Source organism: Accipiter gentilis, chromosome 14, assembly GCF_929443795.1.
Source record: "Accipiter gentilis chromosome 14, bAccGen1.1, whole genome shotgun sequence".
Classification (NCBI taxonomy): domain Eukaryota; kingdom Metazoa; phylum Chordata; class Aves; order Accipitriformes; family Accipitridae; genus Astur; species Astur gentilis.
In genome coordinates, this window is record NC_064893.1 from 1,959,937 (window position 1) to 1,982,601 (window position 22,665).

The 22,665-nt window shown below is 38.7% G+C and overlaps 1 protein-coding gene across 5 annotated transcripts in view; it reads right to left on the bottom strand.

Moving 5' to 3' along the window:
- CAPN7 (calpain 7) overlaps positions 1-20,734 on the bottom strand; it is a 35,136-nt gene extending 14,402 nt beyond the window's left edge. For 3 of the 5 annotated variants that reach the window (XR_007508146.1, XM_049817290.1, XM_049817287.1), the window contains exons 1-13: positions 20,519-20,734; positions 16,095-16,203; positions 14,284-14,441; positions 11,984-12,051; positions 10,670-10,870; positions 9,136-9,222; positions 8,126-8,252; positions 7,256-7,341; positions 6,249-6,342; positions 4,502-4,648; positions 2,671-2,777; positions 1,014-1,134; positions 627-771 (exon numbers count right to left, since the gene is read on the bottom strand). Coding sequence is in view for 4 of the 5 variants with exons in the window: in XM_049817290.1 (XP_049673247.1) it covers positions 627-771; positions 1,014-1,134; positions 2,671-2,777; positions 4,502-4,648; positions 6,249-6,342; positions 7,256-7,341; positions 8,126-8,252; positions 9,136-9,222; positions 10,670-10,870; positions 11,984-12,051; positions 14,284-14,441; positions 16,095-16,203; positions 20,519-20,620 (1,552 nt within the window). In the remaining variant the exon portion in view is untranslated. The other 2 variants (XM_049817288.1, XM_049817289.1) reach the window with 2 other exon arrangements.
- Positions 20,735-22,665: the final 1,931 nt, after the last annotated feature.

The following is a 22,665-nucleotide window of genomic DNA, read 5'->3' on the forward strand; positions in this document are numbered from 1 at the left end:
ATGGGACAGGACAACACTGGGCATCTCTCCAGGTGGCTTCTCTGGACAGTAACACAGTACTACCACTGTCTCAAAGATCGATCTTAATCTACACTTACTGGAAATAAAGTGTATGTAAAGATTTGTTTATAGACATATTAATGTAATGCAAAGGGAAAAAAACCCACTTACCTCCAGTGCATAACCTCAAATACAGGCAAGGCTAATTTGAATACTGATTATAGTAAGCATGTTGACACATATTTGCAAATATTGAAGGAAAAAACCCACAAAAAGTCTATTCATGTATTAAAAGCAACATTACACAGCTTACTGTCAGAATGTTATCTTTGCAGTGTACTCCCCCATGCCCAGATACAGAGGTAGCAACACTTAAGCAAAGAGGTAATTTCTTGTCAATGAATTTGAGATATATTAAACAGTCCAGATTACTTAAACCCCAGACAAACATGAAATGACAGATTTAAATACACAAACGCTTCCTAAACATTTGGGGCTATTTAGTTTCTAGTATTTTTTTTACGTTCCCTCTCCTTGTGCTTAAGCATTTCTTTCTACCTTCCAGCAGGGATACACCACAAAGATCTATATTATCTGTAAAGATAATTACTTTTTAAACCTATTACCATTGTCTATTTTCTGAGCTGTTCGTGGATCAAAGTTCAAGTATTTTTGTAAATCTGGGGTCCAGTTTCTTGTGTCATTTTCACTGTATCGTCCCTTCCAACGTAAGTGGCTCCAGGGATTTTTCAACTGAAGAAATCGAAGTCCCTAAAGAAATACAAAATAAAATTGCTGGATTCATCTTGTAAAGGTAATTTTGGTATTTATATTACCATGGAATATGGACCAACAGCTCAGGAAAATACAGCATCATTAAGCTTTCTGGAATTTCCCAATGGAGCTCAAGACAGAATAAACTATATTAGCCATTAGAGCAAAAAATCAGCAGCTACCCATTGCAGACAGGTCTCAAACAGGCATCTGGAAACATCTTCAGTTTTACTTGATACCTTATATTCTCTTATATCCAAGACTGCATACGCATGGGTTGGAACTAAACCCCATTTTTCTCCTTCCTCTTCAGACATCACCCCTGTTGCTGTTGTGATAAGGACATCTCCTTTGTGAAATCTGTTCAAAGAGAGGTGAAAAATCACTTAATTAAAATCTTGCAAGTTGCAAACTAACATTTGCCAGACACTGTATTAGTATGTTTTTACACTGTCCATTAGTGTGACCGTGCTTTTTAAAAACTGGAATAAAGGTCAGCAGAAATCACTCCTGAAAAAGCTTGAGAAAGTAGAACTATTTTCTTTCAGTATTTAAGTATAGGCTTTAAGCAAAAAATTATTTTCATATAATTTCATATTTTTTGTAAATAAAAATCAGCATTTATCAACCTGAAGTTCAATCTGTGTCACGTTGAGATACTCTTCACAGATCATCAGCTGAACACAAATGTGGTTTCATCAACACTTAGCCAATCACTGCATATAGCAAATTAACAACTCTATGACACCCCCAGGATTCTAAAGGAGCTTCCCAAAACCTGAAGAATGAGAAATTCATTCTTCTATATTTTTACAGGTGTTTACACTAACATTTTGTGTCCCCCAGCATAGCCCTTAGAGGGTCTGAATTGTCAACTCACAACTTGTGTTCTGCAATTGTTCTGAATTGCAATTATTAATTTCACAAAATTACTGCTGTGAAAACACACTAGCACATTTCCCAGCCCATGCTAAAATCCAAGCACATACTGAGCGTCCCTAGACAGTTTACAGGATCACTGGACTATGGATCGACACAGTTTCAGTCTAGCACAGGTGAACAATAGTGATGCTATAATGGCTAGATCCCATACTAATTGCAGTCACACCTCCAAATTGTGACACTGGAATATCTGAAAAGTTGTTGACAATCAACTTGAGAGCTCCTAACCAAATGAAAAAGCACTATAGAAATAGTGTCACGCTCTTTTATCATAAATGCAGATGTTTCAGTCAACAGAATATCCCCCTTCTGCTGCACTAAAATGCATAAGAAACTGGTTGCACAAAATTGTTTTGAAAGAAATCAAAGTACTTACTAGCTGACATTTGTAAATTACAGCTATATCTTTCACCATAAGTAGATTTGTTATGGTAGGTCTGAAAAATCAGTATTGCAGTTCTGATAGACTTTTGCTGCTCCTCCAGATTTACTAATGGGGCATAATAACCAATATCTTGTGATACAATTAGAAATACTATATTTTATCTGCTTGCTAAGGACAGCACATCAATGCCAAAGTTCTGGGGAACTGTGTGGGAACACAGAACATGTTTCCTTCTACTCACTTCTAACATATATTGGTTCCAAGCTGCTCTTCTCTGATTCTACATTCTATTTTCTTCATCAAGAAATGGGCTACTATCTTTTTTCTTCTTCATATGTAAAGAAGAAAAATCACCTCAAACAAAATTCCACAATATTTTACTCTTCTGTTCTATCAAAGCCACTGATACCTTAATTCTTCTTCCAGAAAGTGTATGGAGGTTTTACAAAGCACAATTTCTAATAGTACCAAAATGCTATCAAAGGATCTGTGGTGATTGTACTGCTTTTACAGTGGTAACACAGCTACTACAGAGCATTTTAATTACTTAGGAGAGAACAAAGTTCTACCTCTGATAAAGCATTCTGAAAGTACTATCTTTATTGAAAGCTTGATTGTCAGAGTGCATAGCAATTCTTTCAGGTATCCAACCAGTCAGTGCATGGAGATCAATATTCTGAAATGCAAGCATTCAAAAGAAATCAGAATAGATAATCCATCTATAAGCATATGATGTCTGTACACAAATTATAAAAGCGCCTTGAAAGAAATCAAGTATACACAAGTTACAATATAGCTCTACACACAAAAGGCTCAAGATTAAGGCTATATTAAAACAAACAAAAATTTATTTGATTAGTTTAGGACATTTCCAAATAAGCCTCAATATAAAAAAAAAAAAAAAAAAAAAAAAAAAAAAAGAAAAGGCAGCACCAAGCTAGAAAGTGAACTGATGAAACAAACTGGAATTTCAGAGCAATGGAAGCGTAAGAGAATGATCAATCATGCTCAACTCTATGATGTGTTCTATTCATTTCATTGATTCACAGACTTTTAAAGCACAGTCTCAGAAGCACTATTTGGAACCTTGTTATTATATGCATTTTAAATAATTTAAGTTTTACTTCTAAGGCTCAGGGTTTGGCTTTTATATTCTTTTTGCTAAAGCTGACACTGACATGTATTTCCATAAAAAGATGCTTTAATCTCCCCATTTAATCTCCTCAAAATATTGCTTATTCCCTTTTCTTTTGCTTTGTACTCCTCAAAGCAAAAGCAGAGACTATAAATGCTTGACGTGTCAATAACCAGCACTGGTAGGTGGGAAGAGGAATTACAAGTACAACACAGCCAGTAAGTAACCCTGATTATACACAGAAGCTATAATACAGTTGAAAGCAGAGGGGGCGGAAAGGGTGGAGATTAAAGGTCACAAGTCAAGCTGGTTTTCCAGATAGCAAGTTAGAGGATGAAAATGAGAATAAAACTCAGCTATTCTCACCAGCTTCTGTCCTCCAAAACAAAGGAGCCCAACACTGACATAAACATACATTAAAAAGTATACTACATTTCCCCTTATACAAAGCCACGTTTGTCTCCATAATCATTTTTCAAAAGGTGATGATTACCTAGTATACGCTCCAAGAATGCAATTATCAAGACACCAACTAGAATGTGAACAGCACCATGAAATCAAAAATATACTGTTAAAATTTTAAAGAATTTTAAATTAAAATCAGAAATGCTTCCTAAGTAATGAATGAAGATTATGCAGGCTACTCATTTCAGTAAACTGGCCCTCTTTAAAAGAATAATTTGCACGTCAGCCTAGCTGCAGTACAACGACTGTTTCTTTAGTAACCACATTATAGGAACCCATTACATATTTATGTAAATGAGTGGAACAATCTGATAAACAACATTTCAGGGATCAAAGTATTTCCTTCCTCTAGAGACATGTACTGAATGACTGGCCTGTTCCTTTCCTAGCTGTCTCCCCTAGCTAATGAGGGAGAACTGTCCTATTTATTGAACAACAGTTAGAAACCAAAATCAGCAGTATTGATATGGGAAAAAAAATTATGACTTTACCCAATACTTTCATCTAGACTCTATATAAACACATACACTTCCCAACTGTAAGTGCCAATCCTGCAGTCAGAGAACTAAGATTAACTCTGCCCATCAAGATGCCTTGCTCACTCTATTTTGATGGAATACATCTCATCAAGTACAGCTAAGCATATTTGTGAAAGAAAGAAATAGAAAAAAAAATTAAGAAAACATCAAACCCAGTACTTGCCTCCCCAGGCAATTCATTTATTTCATTAGAAGGGCAGTTATTTGACCCAAGATTATCTACGTGGAATTTTTGCCTCTTAGAAATAATCTAGTACTTACAGAATTTGATCCAGGAAAATCATATCCTCCCATGACCTTCATGTAAGCCTTTTCTATTAGTGATACCCATAATTCATTCTTATTGTTAGAATAAGAGCAGAGAAGTTCCCCACTATGATCAACAGGTAACTGGTCATCTATGATTACCTGTGTGAAATAAACAAATGAAAAATCACCATAAAGCTAATAAAGTATTTGGGGAGTATTTAAAAAAATAAAATCAAACTCATTAATATATAGCTTCTCAGATAGCCAGATCTGATCATTGCTCTCATATGTGGACAGCTCTATCAATCCTGCAGTGGTTTGCCCAAGTGCACAAGAAATTCTATTGCCAGCTCCTACTTGCACTGGTCCACTGGGTGACCTGTGATCGTCTGCCTTGCCTTCCCCTATGTAAATGCGGATGATGGCAGCATGGTCTTGTAAAATGTCTAGTATCTATTGTAAAAGGTAGCCACCAAAAAGTTCAGTGTAATTACCAGCATAAAAAGTAAAGAAAAGCCTAACAATATTCCTCACCTAATTTGGAAACAGAACATGGACTGTGTTTCATAACTACCAGAAAAAACCCAGTTATCTATCTATAAGGAAGGAAACTATGTGTCACATCACTTTCATAGTCTCTAGTTCCAGATTTAAATTTCTTCTGTCTGGAAAGGAAAAACAACCCAAAGCAACCGTTGTGAAAGTATTAACATTTCTTCTTTAAATTAGGTAGGATATATTTGGCATTATTACAGATTGTTACTGCAGTATTTGTAGTGGTCTGAAACAGTTTTACAAAACAGATGTTTCAGTTTCACATTGGCATTAGTCTGTTACCTATACAGGCTACCAACACAGTACATTTTCTGGTCAAATTCTATCTGCACAGGAATTAATAATCCTTTTCATAGAAGAGCAAATGGCCATTCATCCTAGCAAGAGGCCATTAGGAGATACGTTGGAAAGAGTATTAAGACCAAAGCAAGCACATAAATGATACTTCCATGAAACGTTCAGATTCCAGAATTTTGCAACTCAAGGACTTCCTGACCCAGACGTTATTATCTTAGAAATTAATAGCCTTTGAGGAATTTCCCCTTACCCCCCCCCCACCCTATGAATATGACCACTCAACTTTTGAACTTCCACAAATGTTCACTGGTCACTACAACCTGCAATAATCAGTGCTACAGTTAAGTATTATATGAAGAAATACATTATTCCATGCCCTTATTTATTGCACCGAAAAGAAAATTAAGCCATTTGTGAGTTTACGAAATTCTGTCATATAACTTCAGGCATCTCCTCTCCTTACTAAAAATCTGTGGTCATTTGAGTCACTCCTCTATGGTCATTCCACGTCTATACTCTTCCTGGATGTAGCCCTCTGTACTTTTTAGTTCTGTAACTTCCTTTCTAAGATGTAGTGGAAGAGTGGATTACTTGCACACCCTATCATAAACATGGGATGCGTAATTTCATTTCTGTATGGTTTTCATAATTCTTTTAAGCAATAGATTTTTAAATTAATTTAATGTGAGGCTATTTTCATGAATGTCTGTAGAAGAAATACCTACATTCTGTTACATACTTCACAACCAAAATGAATCTCAAAAGGTTTAACCATTAAAAAGCACTTTCCAACAAAACTTGTCTAAAGTTTTTGCTATGCAAGCATAGCTTCACAGTGAAGCAGACCAAGCCTTTAAAATATATGAATTAAACAGTAACAGTATTAAGACTCCCCCAAACCATTTACCTTTCTAGGTACACCATTGATATGAAGCTTCACCATGTATTTGCCACATGGATTATATTCTGGTTCTCCTTTCTTATTCTGAGGGTAAATTATACTGTTTAAAAAAAAAAAAGAAAAAAAGGCAGAGATTGTGACATAAATGTCTCAGCTGTACATACACTGATAACAATAAAAATGGGATTAACACAGTCTGTTTCTGGAATTTACACTGAACAAAAATATGGAATTTTTAATGAAAGAGCAACTCAAATTTAGTAAAAACAATAATGATGTTTAAATAGGTTTTATTTTTTCAGGCTTTGGTCTCACTGCAGTTCTCTGCTTAATTTAGTAACAAAAATAATGTAATTGTTTCTCCAACAGAAGCAAGGCAAACAAATTTATCTTGCTATTAAACAAAGGTTATTTACACATCTGTAGTATATAGTACTGGCCTGAATGACAAGTCAAACATTTGAAGAAGACAACCATGCAGAACTCATATTCTTTTCAAGAGCAGCAAGTTCAGTTCTAATGAGTATAGGTTAAAACAAAAAAATGCAGGAACAAAGTTCACACATTGGTCTGGCAGTGGGCTCCCAGCAGAGCCTCCCAAACTCATGCTGAATGTATCACAGGGTGCCAGTCAAGTGGAACTGAGATAGTGTTGTTAACATTAATTTGACGATGAGATGCAAGATGGACCACCTGCTGCACAGCAGTAGGCATAGCAAAGTAGGAAAATAAACCTATAAAGCATTATAAGTAAAATTTCTATTAAAAACCAAAGAAAACCTTCCAAACTATTTATTACTCCTCAAAGTACATGTGAAGTTAGACTCCAGTGTCTGTATATATGTTTGTATGAAGTTGGCTTCCCTCTCAGAAGTGCTGAAGCCACATGAGTCCCAGGGAGATGAAGGGGAAACAAATGCTAGTTTTTACTGTGTCAAACTGTCATAGAACAATACTGCAAAAGCCTGGCAGTGTTAAGTCTGAAAAGGTCTTAGAAAGCAAGAGCTACTTACCTTGTGATCAATTTTTTGTTATATCTTCTTTCATATGCTGCACTGATAGCTAGCGATGCCACAAAAGAACAATCTGACACTATTGTCTGTAAAGAAAACCAGTGAGGACATTTACTAATAACTTGGATAGTGAAAGACAAACAGGGTGTGTGGAGGGAAAGAAAATTGTCGGTTAGGAAGTCCCTTCAAAAGGAAAAGATTTCAACCAAGAGAAGCAAAGTTACTACTAAAAAGGCAGGAAATATGTATGCTTGCTCAACATGAGGCCCCTACAGGGCAAACCAGAGTTAGAATTATTAATGACAATCAGAGGCAAGCGCAGATACCTCAGCATACACTCACACTTATTCCCTCCTCCCCAAAACACAATGTGTAATAAAACCCATATCCAATGACATAATCTGTTGCTGATTGCAGAATAGCTTGGGCTATCTGCAACTTAACACTAAGCAAGTCATTTCCACTATTCTCAATGGGCCAGTCTGCTTCCTGTCAAAAAAAAAAAAAAAAAAAAAAAAAAAAAAAAAAAAATCTAAAAATCTTGCTTGGTATTTTTTCCATGCCGTAAATTAAGTGATTAATTTGCTGCAGAGTACAGCTTGCCTTTTTTCCTACTAACCTTACCACTACTTCTGGAAAACAGGATTTTCAGCTGGAATTCAAATTCTGATTTTCACTTCCACTGCTAACACACCTGTTTATTCTCATGGCTAGAAAATGCATGGAATCTGAAGTGATACTATTTATTTATTTATTTAATCCAATGAGAACCAAGGAAAGCACTAGCACATTTCAGGATTCCTTTTTGAACAAGAAAGTCCCCTACAATAAACTGCTAGCAGCACACATTTCTCTTTAGGAACAATTTACCTGCTTTATGCTGAAACTTGATACAGTATAAATCATTGTAGGGTTATTTGTTATGTCATCTGGTCGCACCCACTTGGCAAACATTGCTTTCTGTTTGGGGGACAATGGTAACTTCCCACATTTATCACTAGATTTAAGAGAGAAAAAAGTACAAATAAATCAATAATAGAAATAAATCAATAGCAGTTTAGAAAAGCTTTTCATGGTATGTCCAGTCTTAAATATGTCTGATAGATTGTGCAAAATATGGGCAGAACACAGCTTTGTATACGGAGATGTAAAACAAATTCAAAGAACACTACTGCTAAGTTTGTGATTTTTAGGGAAAAAAGGCAAAAACATGAAAAACATGAAATAAAACCCAAATGCTTACTTCATAGAGGACTGAACAGAAGGGAATGCCAAAGAGCTATCTACATCAACAGAAACTCAAATTCTTCACTTTATTTCAATATGATGAACTAATAATAAAAAGTTTCTTTAGTTCTGAAAATATTGAGGCTTGTCTGAAAAAAAACAACAACCAACCAAGCCCGAGTGTCTTTGTCTGTTATGGCTATGTGATCTTAACATTATTATTGCTTATGTATGAAGGTCTAGCAGTTACATATCACTCTTCCTTGGAATAGTCCTTTACAGAGGAAGCAGCTATCACTTTCATTTTATAGGTAGCTGAGGCAGAGGAAGCCAAGTTCATTAGCATGCAGTAGAATCAGGAAACAGACCCACATTGCCAGCCCAGCCCAATACTCCGAAAACTTAAATATAATGTTGTCCTTATAGTCCTGAACACAACTGCAAAAAGACTCGAGAGCAGGATCAGCTTACACTAAAGTTTTAAGATCAGACTGGAAGAAGAAAGTGGTAGTATTTAAATACCTCTGCCTGAATTATGCTTAAAAACCTACTTAAACAATTTTAAACTCTGAAAAAGAAAACATAGAAATACCAGATATGGGAAAGCTTTGGAAATAATAAAAAAAAAAGTTCAGTAATCAAATCACACTTACGAAAATGGCATAGGGAAGGCAAAACGTTCCCTCAGATCAACATTCATGAAAGGTACATATTCAATGCCATTAATTTTTGAAGTCTTTCTGCAAGTCATAAGAAAAAAAAAAATAGTTACAAACCTCTTTCTCATCTTTCAAAGACTAAGTTCCAGAAAGTAACAACAAAATTAGTTTTCAAAAACTAACAAGACACAGTGCTTCTGAAAACAAGACAACTACCTCTTGAAAATGAAACAAACACTGTATATGTTTGGGTTTGAAATGTGCAGTACTTGATGGCTCAGTCACTAGTCCTGCAAGTAGATACCTGCAGACAAGTCACCATGCCAGGATAGAAATTATTATCAGCCACAAACCTCTTCATAGTTCTAGAAGTCACATTTAAAACTACATCTGTGTAGTAGAATTTCTCAAGTCACTTAAGACTCTCATTAAAGAGAGTCTTAGGATAAGTTGACAGCAATTAACAATTAGCAACACTTAGATTTCATCTAATTGTGGCAGTATTTTGGAACACTTTGTCAAAAAACAATAACAAAAATACTGCATATGTTTATTAGTACTTTTTGACTAAAGTGCACAGAACATTTTCTAAAAAAATAATCATATTTCAATGTAAATGTAATTTAAGTTTCAAACAAGGAGTTAACTGAAAAAGGTATGCAAAATATTTTTAAAGCAAATTATTATTAAATATGTGAAACAACTCTTGCAAGACTGAAACAACAACAAATCCCAAAACACCCCTCCCTCCCCCATCCACAAAACCAGAAACTTTCACTGCGTGGACACTACAAGAGGAAAAAACTGAAATCTTAATAAGGCAATTCTTAATGCTCTGCAACTTTTCCAACACACGTACATTTCTGTCTTCATGACCATATCCTCAGTCCATTTAAGTCCCCTAAGTCAACAAGCAGACTAAATGTTTTATGATCAAATCCTGGACAGTGTTCATCAGAGGAGGAGGAGGAAGGTTGAAACACCTATCAATGTTGTTTGGTTTTTTTAAGGTATATTTGATAGTTTTCAAAATTCACGATTTAGGCTAAAGGTTTTATGGATTATTTGTAGCTTATTCCACCTATAATAAAAATCAAAGCAAAATGAACTGGATGTAACAGAGTCACAGTCCTACAAAATATTACTCTTCCTCAGTTTCCAGTGACGTAGTAGTTGTATAATCTATAAAAACATCTTTGTAGCTTAGCTTCTCAGAGCCAGATCTTTCATGAACTCAGTCAGGTAGGTTACGTATAACATACAAAAATGAGGCTATGAAAAATAATCCTGGCAGTCAGTTACAAGAAATTGTCTTCTAAATACAAACTAGAAAGTATGCTTTGTGAATAAAAGGCACTAATTACATTACCATAGAGAATAAAAGAATTTATTAATGTGTAGGTAATACCAGCAATGGGGTTTGTAAGAGGTGGTTTTCCAACCCTCTATTTATTTATATACCTCATGCTTCGGCTGTTTCAATCTACTGTGTAAGATGCACAAATGATAACATTTTGGAAAAACTTACCTAAGCACTTCAATCTCCTCTGCAGTGTACCTCTGACCTTGAGATTCACTAGCTTGTACTGCTCTGATTGTCTGTGGTTTATCATTTAAAGAAAAATCAGGTCCCAGTGGAAAGAATGTTCTGACTGGTAGATTTGGTTTAGCTGCAGCTGACTTCTCCTTCTGAGATGACTTTGACACAGATTCCTTCAGTGCCTCTGCTCTAAAGCAGATAAAAATGCATTTTGTTTACAACAATGATAAAAATATAGTTACGGTTCAATTATTGATTTGTTTGGTTCGTGTTCCCACATATGTGAAATGGAATGAGCAAATGCCCAAATTGACCAACACCATTTTTCTTAAGAAAAACAATTTCTGATGCTAATACTTATTTATTTTCCTCTTCTAGAATCAATTAAAATATAGCATTTCCAACTTGTATATAAGCTACTTTTGGTAGAACTTGTTAGATTTTTGTTGCCTTTAAATTATGCTAATCGGAGAATTTGTGTAAGTGTTCATTATCTGGAACCTCAGAACAAGGCCAATGACACAGAGAGAGAGAAAACTGATTTGCATTCTCTCATACCTTCAAGATGTAATTTACCTAGCAACTACAATAGCAGTAAAAATCCACTAGCATTCTCACAACCCACCATTTCGACTGCTTGAAGACTGTGTATTCAGGAGCCATATTTTGTTGTTGTTGCATTAAGCTGCTGGATAGTCACATATATGCAAAATGTGGGTTTTTTTCCTGAGCACAGAGAAGAGCTGAAAACCAGCTTATACTGAAACTTAGCCCAAGACGGTCCATTATTTGCCATCATACATTTAATTTAAAAAGACTTACATGGAACTTACACTCGTGTATCTTGTTTCAGATATAGACTCCATTCCATTAGATCTACCCATACCATTAGATTGCTACCATCAAGATAAGTATTTCCCAGTTACCAACCTGTCTTCCTTACGAAGGGATGCTGACACCCTTAGTGCTGGCCTGAATTCAGCATTTTTATAGAAGCTGAAAATTGTAGTATAGTACTCTGATTTATATCTTTGAAGACTGAAGAAGTGCATTGGTACTAATGAATACACAGTCCTTTCCTAATTCTGCATGTCCCAACATTCCCAGACGGTTGACAAAACAACTGCTGTATTCAGCAGTATAGCAGCTGACAGCCATCTCCAAGGAGAACTCTACAGCAGTTAGGTCTACCCACAATCCATACTCTTTGCAGTACAGAACAGACATGCTAGATTGAGAATCCAACTCAGAGTGCACTTACCCCTGACAGCAAGTTTGTTTACTAGCATTGGCCATACTCACCTATCCAGTGCTTGTCGAGCCAGCTGTTTCAGTTTTGACTGGAGGCCTGCTTCTGAAGTTTCAGTAGCCTTATGTGCAAAATAAAAGAAAAAGCTACACATCCAAAAAACCTGCAGGTTTTATACGCTCAGTTTGTCAAATTCTGCACTTATGGATTACAGCAAACAGTAACTAGCTATTTTTTCCAATTCTCTTTTGAAATGAGCAAATTTTTTTTTTTTTTTAAATCTCAGCATAAGAAGCTTGTAAGTAAGCAAATATAATTTTTCTGTTCTAGTGAACGTTCGTAAAATGGAAGCGATATTTAAAATTCTTCAGCATGGGAAACTCTGTATACACAAAAAAATTTGCCAGAAGAATTAACCATATTAAAACACTATGGGCAGAAAGAAGACAAAAAACAAATGTACGTATACTACTGAGCTTAGATGTGTTCCAGTTCTTTTCCCCAAATGAGTCAAAAATAATCGTGGTAGCTTAGGGAAAATTTTTTAAAAAATATTTACTTTCATAAAATACAAACAAGTAAGATTGCTTGCAAGTTGAAATTCTTGTTCTTGCACATCTAAGGTATAAAATAATCTATGGCAGGGCACCAAAACAGATATCGAGAGTGCTAACTTCTGTTCCCAGTTGGGAGGTCAAGCTGTGACAGTTCACACTTTTGTTTTCCTTACAGATGAAGCATGGCTACTGCACCTAAACAATCTGCAAGAGGCACAACATGAGGTGTGGCTTCTCCTGTGACACCAGCAAGCAGGTTTCAGGTTCTAGCTTTGTACCTGGACCAATTCTCACAGGTCAGCTAGGTCAACTGAGGAAACAAAAGGCAAGCTACTTTCACTCCAAGAAACAAACTAGAAACACCCTCCATAAGCAACTATTTTCATTTCCAAGTAAATTACACTCCAGAGTTCCTGGTTGGAAAATACTTTGAAAGATGTATGAAGGTAAGCAGTGGAGATGGAATACCAGCACACTCATCTTAGGAGTCAGCCATAGAAGAGGAGGAATGGCTACTCTCTGAGTACTTCAAGGATAAGGAAGAAACAAATCTCTCCACCTGAATATACTGAGGAGAAAGACAGAAGTAAAGCTTCAAGATAGCAGAGTTCCTTCAATCTTCTTTCATCCTAGGAAGAAGGAGGTACTTTTTGATCACCCCGAGGGACAAAGCCTACAGTCATCTCAACAGAAGAATATGCTAGTCAAGATTAAAAGAAACTTAAGCAGTATCTGTACCTAATGAAATACCTGATAAAAGCAGTTGTTAATATAAGATAATTTCAGACTAACTTCAACATATGCAAGTAATATTTGCATGCACTGGCACAACAGAAGGAGGAACACAGCAGAGGAAAAACAGTATGCTGCCGCAGTAATTTTTATCTCATAGGCTGAAAATGTTCTGCTCCAACAGCCAAAGTGCAAAAACTAGAACAGTTCTACTAACTCTTGATCTGGTTACACTGTATGACCAGGGTTCTTTAGCCTACATAAAACCAGGTTACAGAATTCAGAGAAAAGAAGATTTTAATCTACCATGTAGCAAAAGTAACATTCCCCTCCCAAAAGCCCATGTGTATTTACATTATAAAAAGGGAAAAGAAGGGAAAAAGAAACACAGACTTGGTGGAGTTACATTATGATGGTGAGCTCTTCCTGTAATTAGTTAAGACAACTGGACTTAAGGGAAAAAAGCAGTACCTGTAATTATATTCTCCATCATTTACATAATGGCCAATTAATCCTTACCATTAATTTCAGTGTGAATTGAATTAACTCGTAACAGCTTTAATGTTGAGCACTGAGTAATCAAGTAGTATTTTTACTAGTTTTGGCATCAGTAGACCATTACGTTTTCAGAAAGTGTTACACGCAAAAATTGCCCTTAAATTACTTCCTTTAATCTAGTGAGAAAGTAATATGGCTGACATATTAGCAAGTCATCTTCAGTTTTAACTGTTTTTAATTCCTGTTTTAGTGTTGCATTTGCTCCAGGGCAAAAATTAACATGAAAAAAGTTCCAGAATATTTCTATTCTTTTAGTAAAATCCAGTTCAAGAAAAATACATGAATCACAAGTCCCCATAAATTTACAGTGTTGAATAGCAACATAACACAAAGACTGGAAGAAACAGGTAAAAAAAAAAAAAAAGGAAAAAAAGATTTTTAAAATAGTTTTTGGAAATACAGGTACTCCATTTTTAAGCCAGTCTTTAAAGATCAGTCACTTGCGTAAGTGGAAGAATTTCTTACCATCACATAATTCCACCAAGTTAACCTGTAGCTTAACATACTGTTTTCAAACAGAGTTCCACCGCTTCTGTGTACAACTCTACAGCTTCTTCTGCATTGCCTTTATCATCTTCATCAAAAGCCTGTGTAACTAGGAAGTGAGCACGCTCCAAGTCCAACTGTTGTTTTGACTTCAGAGGGTCTGTGTTCTGCGACTGAACTAAATGAAAAAGAAAGTATTTAGCTTTCTACAGCAGTGGACATGTAAAAACATCCTTAACATGGTACTGAAACACTAGCAGTTCTAATCAGATGGGTAGTATCTATTTCTTGGCTGGAATCCAAATCCTTCCAAACTTGGCTAAAAACATCTTTGCAAAGACAAGAAAACACCACACCCCTGAAAGCAGACATACACTCTCAGGATATTTCACATGTCAAATAATGTAAATAAAATCTCTTTCATACTGCACTAAGGACATGTAAAATATTGCATCATTTGTGAAAATACACCACCTACGGTAATATGTAAGTTCCTTAGGTATCTATCTCATTTAACACCTTAATGACCTGAAAGGAGAAAATGGAATGAACTTTCATCAAGGCTGCAGACCCCACCAAACTGATTCATTGAAGGACACAGCTGCTGTTCAAAGAGAGACAGACAAGCTAAAGTAACAGCTTAACAGTAACCTCAGGAAATTCAACCAGGACAAATGCTATGCCCTGTGGCTGGGACAGACTAACACCCTCCGGGGTACAGCTCTGTGGAGAAGGGCCTGGGGTCCTGGGAGACAGCTGGGTAGTCCAAGCCAGCAGGCCCCTGGCAACAACGAAGGCTAACAGCACCCTGGGCTGTGTCAGCAGGAGCACAGCCAGGAGATGCGGAAAAGCAATTACCGCCCTCTACTTGGCACTCAGACTGTATCTGGAATACCACATCCAACCTCAGGTCCCTAATGATGGTTGGGGCTGGAGGACTTGGCCTTTTGAGAAGAAGCTGCGGGAGCATAGCTTGTCCAGCCAGCAGGAGAGATGGCTTTGTTGGGACATAACAGCAACCTGCCAGTAACTGCAAGGTTATCAAGAAAATGGATTCAGGCTCTTCACTGAGGCGCAAAGAAAGGGAATGAGGGAGCCAGTGGCTGTGAACTGAAACACGCAAGAATCCAACTAGATATAAAAAAAAAAATAATAAATCACCCTGGAACACGGGGCCCAGAGGCACCAGGGTGTTTCTGTCCTTAGGCATTTTCAGGACCTGAATGGACCTGAGCAACCTGGTCCAAAAATCAATGTCTACACTGCTTTGAGCATGAGATTGGTCTATAGACCTCCCAAGGTCCCTTTCTGGCCAAGTGATTCTATGATTCTAACTGAGAAGCGCAAAAATTTGAGGTTTTGGTCTAAGTACAAACACTGAAACTGGATCAAACAAGGAAACCCCTACGAGAGCAAAAAGCTCTTTTACCCTCTCAAAGGTAGTAATTCTACACAAATACCAGAACCCACTTACTTCAAATCCATCATGAAGCTGAGGCTTACATGCAAGTTTTGATTTGTTCCTCATCAATTTTTGTTGCTATATTTAATTACTTTCTCAGGTTTGCTCTACAGATATGGTTCCTAAGAATATGTAAAAAGAAAGAATACCCACACCCAAGTCCTTAGGAAGTAGGTCTTCGTATCATTTCTGATGTATCAGAATTCAAAGCACTGATGTGCTCATTATATTTGTGATTCTTCACAAAGGACAAGAAAATTCGAATAATGAAAAACAGAGCAAACATCATTGATGCATATTTCACAGCACCAAAAGGCTTTCCACCCAATTAATTTAAGCAGAGGTTTAATTAGAAAGCTCCTTACGCACCTGCTGAATGGAGAGCTTGAACTCTCTCCAAGTACTCATTTATTTTTTCTTGAATATTTTCCAGGTTGGACCCTGCCATCCCAGCATAAATCAAGGCTTGTGCAGCTTCCTGCAGGGAGAAGAATTTGAGGCAAAGTTAACGTTTGCTGCCTAGAAAACCACTTTCCATAAACAGAGGGCCTACAGAATCCATAAGTTGCATGAAAGCAAGCCTCTACATCTGCAAAAAGATTCAGTGGCTGCAGGGAAATTCTGGTGGAAAGAACAAGTTTTAAGTGATAAATGAGATCACATTCAATTTCTCAAACATGGGACAACCTATAAGACTATTAAAAAAACCTTCTGAGGTTCTATAAGGCCAGATCTTAGGCCTGTCTGTATAGTAATGCAGGGAATTAGGAGATTTTAAGTAAAATTTTTCAAGCATGCACTGAAATCAATTACGTTAAGCTCACAAGCCACAAACTGCCTTTTATTTTTAAAGCTGCGGATTTAAGGTTAAAAAAACAACCCAACAAACTACTCACAAGTTATTTGCATTTAATCTTATAATAATGAAAGTAAACCAATATAAAAGCTTTTCAGAATCAAATGTATAGAATTTTGGTTTAGAAAGTCTTTTCTTTTAGTATTACTCACATAAAGCTATCAAATCTGGAAAGTTTACAAATTTAAAGTTTCCTAGCTCCTCAAACTTTTGGTTTTTAAATGTTTGTATATACACAAAACACTAGATATTGATGAAAGTCTACTTCCAGGAGGGAGCATAGACCTCCAGCTCAGATGCATAGTATGTTATCCACATTAAGGCTTTTTCCATACTGCACAAATCTATTAAGAAAAAAAACCTCCAGTCGCATGAGCTATCTATCCATTAACTAAATTTATGAAAAACATGTAAGGTTTGGCAGGGTTGTAATAAACAGTCAAAGCTGAGAGTCTCAGAAGCATATGGAGAATTGAAATTTGTCACTCACAAAAATGAGGATAAAAACCTAATTTTGTCTTCCTTATTGGGATAGAAAAAACCCCACACTTTTGTGGCAGTTCTTGTCTTCCCAGTAGCAGTAGAAAAGAGGAGGTGGTCACGTAGCAGGTTGAGTATGTAGGAAGCAGAACAGTAACTAGAGAGCTGCTCTACAAAAATGGTGCTTAGAGAGGCTGCTCTGCATAGGGCAAGCAGAGAGCTATGGCCAGAGGGTCTCTTGTGTACTTCATGGCCATATTTGTCAAGCTTAGCAGTTTGCTCCCATACACATCTGCCTGGTGTGCCCAAGCTTAAAACCGATCCTGATGCAGCCTGTACTTGTTACCAGGACAAATTTTCACTGACAAGCATCACAGAACCAAGTACCACATACTCCCTGTAAACATTCATCACCATATTACATCACATAAAATGTCCACAGCAAGAGAAAGGTAAATACAAGTACTGTTCCATTTATATGTAGCAATTAATTACTGTTAAGGGCTAGCATACAACTATTTTTTGTGGGGAAAAAAATGTGCACTACAGATATCTGTTCAAAGGATGTATATATTTGTCTGTGACACACCACAAGTACAGACTGACAAAACAGGTGCTGTATCATAATATTAAGTTGTCTACACACGATGCAAAGAACAAATGTGGATTTTCAACCCAGTGCTGCAAAACCAATGCATAATTGATGTTGCTTCTATGATTTCAAGCACAACTGTTTTGCTTGGGCTTAAGACATAAATAGTCTTTTATAAATTAAGCCTCTAAAGGACTGAAGCAGTTAACCAACTGCCTGCAGAGCCAGCACGCCAACTGTTCCCAGTGACAAGATGGACGTACAATTCAAGTTAGTATTTATGATCTCTTCAATGCCACTCCTGTTCTTTGGCGTAAGTAGTGTGCTACAGTCACACTAAGCTAACTACTGATCATCAGTTTGCAAGTTGCTAACTGCTGATCTACAGCTAAACTTAGCAACAATCTTCAGCTGTTCTGCTGAAGTTATCAGGTGCCCAAATATGGTTCCGACATTTCTGTAGAGCACCATTAGCAAGTTACCCTAAGCTGGTTCACGTGCAGCCCTCCTCTAGGGATCTCTGAAAGTTACACGATAGCAGGAAGACAACCAGCACTCGCTAGGCATAGGAACTTGATCCAGACAGGTCTGTTTGCTGTCTAATGGCAATATACTGTAGCATTTCCCATGCTTCATCCTTAAGGTCAACTTCTTGCGGAATCCAGTTCAGCACCCAAGCTTTCCCACATGCTTAGCAATTGCACCAGTGGGCTCTGAACCACTTAGAGCAGTTGACAAGAAAGTTGGTGACAGGCCAGAGCTTATTTGCACGGTCCAAAAAAATTCATAAAGTACCCCCAAAATACTAGATGATATTTTGTAACTACTCTTGTTTAATCTAACATTGACAGTGATTCTTCAGGTAACGTCTAGAAAGCCAAACCTATCGAGGCTAAATCATACATAAAGAATTCTGCTTTAACAATATCTGCTGAGTTTGCTTTCGCTCCTCCTGATCACAATAGGTTTGAACACCAACACCTTCACATATAATCTGACACAAGAATCAATACCTAATCTTGGACTGCCAAGTCACCTGTCTGAATACCAAAAATCTTAGCTGCAGTTGTGATTTAAAACTTTACTGTTACATAACAGTGTCCATAATTGTGCTGCTCTGTGGCCTAGCTTTTGCATACCAGAAAACATTGTCCAGATTACAGTCTTTGTCATGTGTAGCCTGAAGTGCACCGAGACTGCCAGGGATGCATTTTTGCTCTTAGCAAGAATATCACCCATATGCAGCAAGTGAAAAAGATTTTTCCATACACTGTACAAAAGCATGCAAGACTGATTATTTGCACAAAAAGATAGTATTCTTCTGAAGAGCATCCAATAATTTCTTCTAGATATACTGAGAAATGCATTGTAACAAAGCAGTACTGCACATAGCTATCAGACCATGCACACACACTGTTGCTGATAAGCACAGAGCTTATCAGCATTTTTATGGTTAACTATAACTTTTGCATATATATACTTTACATATATAAACTTAGCTCACCCTACATTAAGAACCAGGTTTAAAAAAAATACTTCTCTTCCTATCCTTTCACACTTACATGCATAGGCCACCATGATAATAACACTATGCTTTTTATACATTTCAAAGCCACCTAGTGCTCACGAAGCAAAAGGCCAACTACAGAGCTCTTAGCAAGTTAATGGAAGAAAATAACTTTGACAGGATAGCAGAATACGTGGAATGGTTACTACAACAAGGATAAACATAGGCTTCAAAGAAATCTCTTCTTGCAGGTGGGAAGTAAAGCCAGTGGGATATGGAACTTTAATGTAACTTTGCAAAACATAAATCTAAGAAAGTGAGACCACTTACACAGGTGAAAAATGCATACTGGTTGCACAGAAGCCACTAAATACCAGTAGTAAGTCTATAGATATTGAGGAAGACACTGAATCAACCTCATCACACCCTTGGTTACACCACCCTGAAGCTGTATTGAAATAATAAAACCTAGCAGAAAGAATATTCACATGTAGTTAAAAACACGTTACTCGTAGCTTGTGATCTGAAGCCAGCTCACTGCTGAGCATCTTGTATTTCACCGTGTACTTCTCTACTTATTTGACGACTGATTATACAACAGAGTTGTTTCCAGCTGCATACTCAAGAGCTGCAGTATGCCCACTTGCAGTTCTCCAAAATGTGCTGCGCTTACATCGCCAACATAAAACTGAACAGTCCTTCAGGCCTGATGGGGGTAGGGGACAGGCCAGGAACGAAAGTGGAGAACCATCGGGGCAGAGACATTTTTAGCTAGGTTACGACGAAGCTTCCCGAGAAGCACCGAAGGGGTTGTGCCTCCAGCAGCTGGAAGAAGTGCCCGTAGCCGCTTTCCAAGTACTGTAGCTGCAGTGCCACCCCTAAGCCCGCCAGTAAACAGCAGCTCACGGCCAGTACTTGTTCCCACCTGAAAACAAAACGCAGGGAAAACGCGTTTCGCAACCTGCCCTGAAGGACGCTGCTCCTCCGGAGAGTGGCAAACTTTCCGACGTGCACGCTCGGCCTTCCGCTTTCCTCTCGGCTGGAACCGCCACGTCTTCTCCGAGGCCAAGCGGCGCTCCGGTCTCCAGGGCGTACCCGCCAAGGGAGGGGAGCAGCTGAGGCAGCGCCAGCCCTGCGCTCCTCTTCCCGCCAGCACGGCACGGCACGGCACGGCCCGACACGGACGGGCCGAGCCGGGCCGTAGGGGCCCACTCCTCCCCCCCTCGCCCGGCCCTCTGGGGGCTGAGGGGAGGAGCGCAAACCTCCCAGGAGCTCAAGGGCCTCAGGGAGGCCCGCGGCGACGGGGAAGGGGACACCGGCGCCCTAAGGGAACCGGCTGCCGCCAGCCCCCGCCGTACCTTGTAGTAGAAGACCGCTTCCTGGTAGCGCCCGCTCTGGTCCCGCTGCACTGCCAGCTGCGCGAACTTCACCGCATCCAGCTCCAGCGTGGTTGCATCCATGACCGGTTCCCTCCCGGTGCCACCTCCGAGCAACGCCCCTCCGAGCCCACCCCGCCGCCGGCTCCGCGCCCGCCCGGCCGCTTCCCCCGCCTGCCTCACCCCGCCAGAGCCGCCGCCGCCCCACCCCCATCCCAACAGCCTTCTCCCCTGGCCACGCCCACCTGCCCTGACAGCGGCCGCCCCGGCGCCCGGGGCCGCGGGGGCGGAGTGCGCATGCGTCCAGAGGGTGCCTTTTTTTTTTTAAAAGGTGTGGGAGGATGGCCCACGTTGGGTGGGTGTGAGGGTTGTATTGCGCATGCTCGGGCACGTGTGAGGGGGCGGGGTTCTCCGGTTTGGCGGGTGCGCGCGTGCCGCGGGGCGGGGATGGGACACTGCGGAGAGGTGGCGGGCGGCTGCACGTGGCGGCTGAGAGGAGGGCGCGCGAGCCCCCGGCCCGCCTCTCCCGCATTTATAAGCCACTGGAGAGGCCTAAAGGTATTACTGCAGTATTTTAAAATAGAGTGGGGTGGGGTTTTTCCTTCTTTCCTCACTCTTTCATGGAGGTGCTTGAAATACTTTGTGGCTTCTTCAAAGCCCTAAGCTGTGGAGGTGGGTGTTTTAGTCCATGCTCATAGTTAACGTTTTGTTCCTGAGGTTATTTTTTTTAGCCTTAAAGAGCATTTTTAGTGTATCCTTGTGTGTCCTACAAGTGTAAAGTAGAAAGAAAATAAGAAAAGGTGTATTGTACTGACCTGCTTTAAAAAAAAAAGGTAATCTTAACACTGCTGTCGTGCTTGGGTTAGCAGTTTTGTAAACTAGATGTCTTATGTATGTAGGATGTTAAGATTTTTTTCCTCCTTAGGGCAGTTTAGGGGAAGACTGCCCTCACTGGGAGGTGGCTGCCAGTGCTCTATTTCTTATTTATGTTAAAGTACCTGTTTTCTCCTAGCCCCAGTTTTGTTGAAGGATGAATTCCTGAGGCTGAGCTGCTCTGATAGCCCTGGGTTGGGAAACCTTGGTCTGTATCCCTTCTGGAAGCAGTGTCTTGAGGGCTGTGTCCTAGAAGGGTTGCGTTTGTGACACAAATTGCACTTCAGTGTGAAAACCAGTTCAGCTATATGCTCATGCTTTCAGAGCCCTTACTTGATAGGAGGGGTGGGGTCCCTCATGATGACAAGGAGCCACATGATGAAGACAAGAGACAATAGAAACAAGCTGTACTGGGAGAGGTTTCATCTTGACATAAGAAATTTTTTATAGTAGGAATGACCATTAATTGGAACAGCCTCCCCGGGGGGACATGGTAGAGTCCCCATTGCTGGTGGTTTTCAAGACAGTATTGGACAGGGTGCTAGATAATCTCACCTATGCTCTTTTTCCCATGGAAGGTTGGACCAGGTCATCTTCTGAGGTCCCTTCTAACATGGACAATTCTGTGATTCTACAGGCTTTTATTTCTGCCTGAAAATACAGCTTATTGCAAGGCACTGTTTTCATGAGATGCAAAAATACCGCCTGGCAACTTATTCTGAAGCTTTCCTTTATGAGTGTGTGAATTTTCAACCTGTTTCCTGATGATAGATTTAGTAAGAGGTCCAGCTAAATGCAGGAATACTAGGTACTGAAATACTAAAATATTACTTTTCCTCCCTGATTTTCTTAGGTACAGATTTACTGTTCCCATTCTATCTTATTCTCTTCCTTATCCCTTTTGTGCTTTACAAACTGCATTGATATTAAATGCAGTAATATTCTGTGTAAAGATGACCTGGGTTTTGTGATTTGCTATGTAGGGGGCAGCTCTTGTAATCTTCATAGCTTTGCTTTTGGTTGTGCTCCTAATAAGGTTGTTTGGTGTTTGTCTTTCAAAGTATGTTTTATGCTACTTACCTGCACACAGGAAAGATCCAAATTACACTAAAGGATTTTTCTGAATAAAGGTGTATTGGTTCAATATTTACTTAATGATACCATAAAAATGAACAAGGAATTTCAATCAAGGTCTGCTTCAATTTGATGTTCAGACATAGTGGCATAACTCATACAGCCTAAAATTAATTTGTGTA